The sequence below is a fragment of the Centruroides sculpturatus genome, unplaced genomic scaffold, assembly GCF_000671375.1.
Source record: "Centruroides sculpturatus isolate CEXI.00-Female unplaced genomic scaffold, Cexi_2.0 scaffold4407, whole genome shotgun sequence".
NCBI lineage: Eukaryota > Metazoa > Arthropoda > Arachnida > Scorpiones > Buthidae > Centruroides > Centruroides sculpturatus.
This window is the reverse complement of record NW_019388514.1, coordinates 1-5022: the sequence shown is the minus strand read 5'-3', so window position 1 is coordinate 5022 and position 5022 is coordinate 1. Positions and strand designations below refer to the sequence as shown.

The 5022-nt window shown below is 44.0% G+C and overlaps 3 protein-coding genes across 3 annotated transcripts; all 3 read right to left on the bottom strand.

Annotated features, from left to right (window-relative positions):
- Window positions 1–237: 237 nt before the first annotated feature.
- Window positions 238–930, bottom strand: LOC111616975 (putative ABC transporter ATP-binding protein MG065). The gene has a single exon (XM_023358325.1). It carries the CDS (start codon window positions 928–930, stop codon window positions 238–240), a length of 693 nt encoding a protein of 230 aa, XP_023214093.1.
- Window positions 931–993: 63 nt separating this feature from the next.
- LOC111616974 (ribosomal RNA small subunit methyltransferase G-like) lies at window positions 994–1473 on the bottom strand. The gene has a single exon (XM_023358324.1). The coding sequence runs from the start codon at window positions 1471–1473 to the stop codon at window positions 994–996; it is 480 nt and encodes a 159-aa protein (XP_023214092.1).
- A 549-nt stretch (window positions 1474–2022) lies between these two features.
- Window positions 2023–4949, bottom strand: LOC111616976 (proline--tRNA ligase-like). Its single transcript, XM_023358326.1, is given in 2 exon segments — window positions 2023–3462; window positions 4497–4949. Coding segments are annotated over 2 exon segments (1893 nt in total).
- Between the last annotated feature and the right edge of the window lie 73 nt (window positions 4950–5022).

Sequence of the window (5022 nt, the reverse complement as noted above, 5' to 3'; positions counted from 1 at the left end):
TTAACAACGCTGTCGTGGAGTTGCCCGTTTTGGCTAATTTGGTCGTAAGAACTTCGGAACGAAAAGGCCGAAGATTGCAAAAGCGTGTAAGTTAGCGAAGAAACGAAAATAATCGCCACCATAATCAGCGAAAAAATTCGCCTTGAAAAAACTAGTTTAAAAGCTTGTTTAACTAGCAGTTTCATGGTCGCTAACTCTCCCGTCATCAACGTATAAAACTTGGTCGGCTACTTCTTTTCACTGCTCGTCGTGGGTGACGACGATAATAGTTGTTCCGTACTTCTTGTTAATGCTAGCTAAAAGTCGGATCACTTTCAAAGTAGTTTTTTGGTCAAGCGAACCAGTCGGCTCGTCGGCAAAAATAATGGTCGGATTTTTCGAAAGCGCCCGGGCCACCGAAACTCTTTGTTGCTGTCCGCCCGATAAGTTACGGATGTCTTGGTTGAGAACTTCTTTGATGCCAAGGTCGTTAAAAAGATCCTCAACGTCAAGCGCTTTCTGAGGATCTTTTTGTAACACCTGACCGATTTTAACGTTGTCCCGTGCGTTTAAGTCGGGTAGAAGGTTGTAACTTTGAAAAACAAAACCAACGTTGTCGCGGCGAAACTGGGTCATTTCGGGGTCTTTCAAAGCCGACAAATTAACATCGTTAACAATGACATCGCCCGTCGTAGCTCGATCAAGACCGGAGATAACGTTTAAAAAAGTTGACTTACCGCTGCCCGAAGGACCGTAAATCACGATCAATTTACCTTTGGGTATGGAAAGAGAAATGTCTTTTAAAATGCGAACCGCGTTATGGCCACTGACGTAATACTTGCTTAATTTGCGAACGTCGATGATGTTGCCCTCGCTATTTTTTAAGTTTTTGTTTCCCTTGGGATGACGGTTTAGTTTTTTAAGTTTTTTTGCTTTGGTTGTCTTGGACATCAATTGTTCCTAAAGTCGCAGGGTACTAGGTAATTATAAGGGCGATTAAAGATCCGGGCCCAATTATGCCTGGTGCATTTTGGCCCAAGGCGGCGGAAAATCGACTGGCGTTGGTAAAGCCTTGCGAAAAGTTATTAAGTACGACAAAGCTGGCTCGGGCGCTCGGTAAACTTGGATTTTGATCTTTAACTTCTTAACTAGCGCTTGACTGGCGTTGATCTCCTGCTGGTAACCCGCGCCTTTAACGAACAAAAATTGGCAATTTGGCTGACCAAGATGGTAACTCATTTGGATTAAATGCTTGAGATCGGCCACGGCACGAGCCAAAATAAAAGCGAAACTTTCCCGATCTTGACTCGTCTCAGCTCGCGTGTGGACGACTTTAAAATCTAGGTTGAGTTCGCCTTTAACGTTGTTGAGAAAAGCGACCTTTTTGGCGTTAGCTTCATAAATCGTCAGTCTAATTTTTGGGAAGACGATTTTAAGCGGTAGACTCGGGAACCCGGCGCCAGCACCGATGTCAAGAACCGGCTGATTTTCCATGCCTTGCGCCCAGTCCCAAAAAGTGACTAGCGACTGGTAAACGCCCTGCTCCCAAATTTTAGTCGGACTTCACGCCGTTAAATTAAATTTTTGAGCAAATTTTTCAATCAGCCCCACGTAACGCTCTAACGCTTTAAAACTAGTTGGATCTTGAACGAGATTTTTAACCGCCTGAACAAAATTCATCACTAAACAGCGATTTTTTGCTTGAGTACTTCCATCGGCATGAATCCGCTGGCGCTGTTTTTGAGTTTCTTGTTGTGGTAAATAAATGTGGTTGGAACGCTTTGAACGCCGAATTCAGTGGCTGTTTCGCGGTTATTGTCTAAGTTAACCTTTAAAACAGTGATGTCCGGGTTTTGCTGGGCAAGTTCCTCTAACACTGGTGCCATCATCCGGCACGGGCCGCACCAATCAGCAAAAAAGTTAACGATAGTTGTCCCGTTAGTTAATTTGGATTGGATTTCGCTACCACTGATAATTTCTAGGGGCATTTTAACCTGCTTTCTGAAGTGTTTGTCTAGTACTAAAAAGCATTATACGCCAGACCTAATAAGCCCTGGCAAACAAAACTAAGCGACGTGTGAGCACTCCGGTTAGGATGCATTTTTTACTCTCGGTCAGTTTGTAATCAAAGGGAAGACACCGCGCTGTGGCGCCAGTTTGGGCTTGGATCTGCTCTTCGTGCTGTTCTTTCCCAGCGAAAGGAGCGAGAACAAAGCGGTGGTTTTTAATCGCTTCTTTAAGATCGGCGTAACTATTGACTTTCACGGTGTTTTGGCGAAGTCTTTGCTGGGCTTGGTCAAAAAGATTTTGCTGAAGTGCGGCGAGAGCCTTTTCAACCGCTTTGGGTAACGTTTCTAAGTCGCAATTTGTCTTAACCAAAGTGTCGCGCCGAACCAGCACAACTTGGGCGTTTTGAATTTCGCGCGGTCCAATTTCAATTCTGAGCGGAACGCCCTGAATTTCCGACTCGGCCGCTTTAAAACCGGGGCTTTTGGAACTGGTGTCTAACCTAACTCGTCAACGCCGCGATAGTTTTTGAAACAGCTGGCGCGCAGTTAGTAAAACTTGGGGGTTTTGGTCGCCAAATAACGTGATTAAATCGATTTGGTAAGTCGCCACCCGGGGCGGCATGATTACTCCCCGGTTGTCTCCGTGCGCCATAATAATAGCGCCGATTAAACGGGTTGACATCCCCCAGGAAGTTTGGTAGGGATGAACTAGTTCCTGACTTTGATTTTTAAACTTGACCGCGTAAGTTTTGGCAAAATTCTGGCCTAAGTAGTGCGAAGTTGCGCTTTGAAGAGCTTTGCCGTCTTTCATCATCGCCTCTAACGAATAAGTGGTAACGGCTCCGGCAAACTTTTCCCGGGGTGTCTTTTTACCAACTACGGTCGGGATTGCCAAAAACTTGCTTAAGAAGCGAGCGTAATTGCGAATCATTTGCCGCGTTAGTTTGCGTGCCTCACCAGCCTGCGCGTGGGCGCTGTGTCCCTCCTGCCACAAGAACTCGGATGTTCTCAGAAAAGGGTTGGTTTTCTTTTCACCTCGACAAACATTAACCCACTGGTTGTAAATGAGGGGTAAATCGTGGTACGAACTTATTTCTTCGGCAAAAAGTTGACTGAAAAGCACTTCTGAAGTAGGGCGAATCGCCAGCGGATAAGCTAGTTGTTTATCGCCTACCTCGGTAACCGTGTAAAGCTCGGGAGCGAACCCCTTGACGTGGTCACGTTCTTTTTTAATCAAATCGGTGGGAATTAAAAGCGGTAAATAAACGTTTTGGCTTCCGATTTTTTTGAGCACCTGCTCGAAATTAGTCCGGATGTTATCCCATAGTCCGTAGGCGAGCGGTTTAAAAATTAGCGATCCTTTGCTCGGCCCATACGAGGCTAAACCACCGTTAATTACCACGTCTACGTACCACCGGGAAAAATCTTTTTCCATCGGTGTGATTTTAACTAGCTGTTTCACCGTTTCATTATACTAAATGTCGCTTTTTCGGGTTTTTTTCAGCAAAAAAACAACTTTTTCTAATTTAAGAAGTAGAGGTCTTTTTCGGTTGAGATGGGCAAATTACGGTCGTTTTTTTCGGTAAAGTTTTCCCAAATAATCGTAATTTTGTAAGTCTCAAAAATTTTTCTGAGCGATACTAAGTACAAGTAGTTCTCGATTTGTAACTGCGAATCTTGAACGATAAGGTTGTAGTTAAAAACGATAAAAGAAGGTTTAATTTGCTGCAAAATAGTAACCGTGAACTGGGAAAAGCGGCGGAAACGAAAACCTATCACAAAACCCTTTTCCAGCAACACTTTGCAAGTTGGCGCTATTTGGTTAAGTTGATCATAGTTGTCAAATCTAATCACGTAGGCGACACCCGTGGGTTCAAGGTTAGTCAAATTGCTGGCGATTCACCGACTGTTAACATCCAGCAAAATTTGGGAGGTTAATTTTTTGCTGGTGATTTTCTCCGCGTGGGCGTCAATTAAACTGTTCAAATTGTAAGTGTTAACCAAAATGTTGCTTAACTGCTGTTTATCAACGCTTGGCAAAGCCGCAAAAGAGTAGTTAACCACCGTTTTATCATCTTTGATTCTTTTAACTGGCACGAGTTTGGTCTCAAATTTGTGCGATCTAACTGCGTCGCGGAAAATTCTGATTTGTTCGCTGTAGTGGGTGAATTCGCCTTGATATTCCTGAACTTGCTTAATGTCAAGAAAATTTTGTTTCCAACGAATCGATAAATTGACGATGAAATCAAGCGTGGATAAGGCACGGTTAAAAACTTTCCGGTAGTTGACTTCTTGAAAGCGAGCGTTGCCTGACCCCCGGATGAAAATGCCCCAACCCGCTTGGTCAACCTGAGCCTTAAAAAGTCCAACTAGGTAATTCACTTTTCTTTTCACCTTTTTGTAAGTCGGCGCGTAACAAGTTATCAGCACCAAGTCGCGTCATTCGTAAATGTCGTACTTAAACCTGATCGGCAACTTTAAAATTTCGCAAATGAAAATTTCACGCACGTTGGGAACATGGGTGTTTAAGTTGAAAGCTAGAAATCCCTTGAATTTAGCGGGGCGATTGGCAACGTCTTCGGGCGTGGTTAAATGGTTGGATAAATCGGTTTGAACTCCGAAGTCTATTTTCCAATTGACCACGATTAAGTAATCCGAAACTTTGTCGAGTTTGCTCAGTTTCACGTTGAATAAGAGAGGTACGCGCTGTCCGAAGTGACGCGTACTGCTGTACTTAAATGCGTAGGAAATCTCAGTTTGGCCGTTATCAATTTTTTGGAGAGCTTCGCGGTAGAGTTTAGAGTTCTCCGGGTGCTGGGTAATGATTTGAACCACAAACTGACGACTTAAGTGGCGTCGCAATTTGTTCTCTTTGATCTGATCGTCCACGGCAAACTCGTGAGTTTGGAAATTATCGCTGCCCGAGTAATCGGCTCGGTAAGGAGTAACTTTCCTAGTCATGGGATCTAGTTTGTACACAAAAACGCCGCGGTGTTCTTGAACGTTAATGTTTTTTTGTCAAAAATTAGAGAGC

What these genes read in the sequence shown, in the direction of transcription:
- LOC111616974 (XM_023358324.1), bottom strand. Translation starts at nt 1,473, where the DNA reads ATGGAAAATCAGCCGGTTCTTGACATCGGTGCTGGCGCCGGGTTCCCG.
- LOC111616975 (XM_023358325.1), bottom strand. Translation starts at nt 930, where the DNA reads ATGTCCAAGACAACCAAAGCAAAAAAACTTAAAAAACTAAACCGTCAT.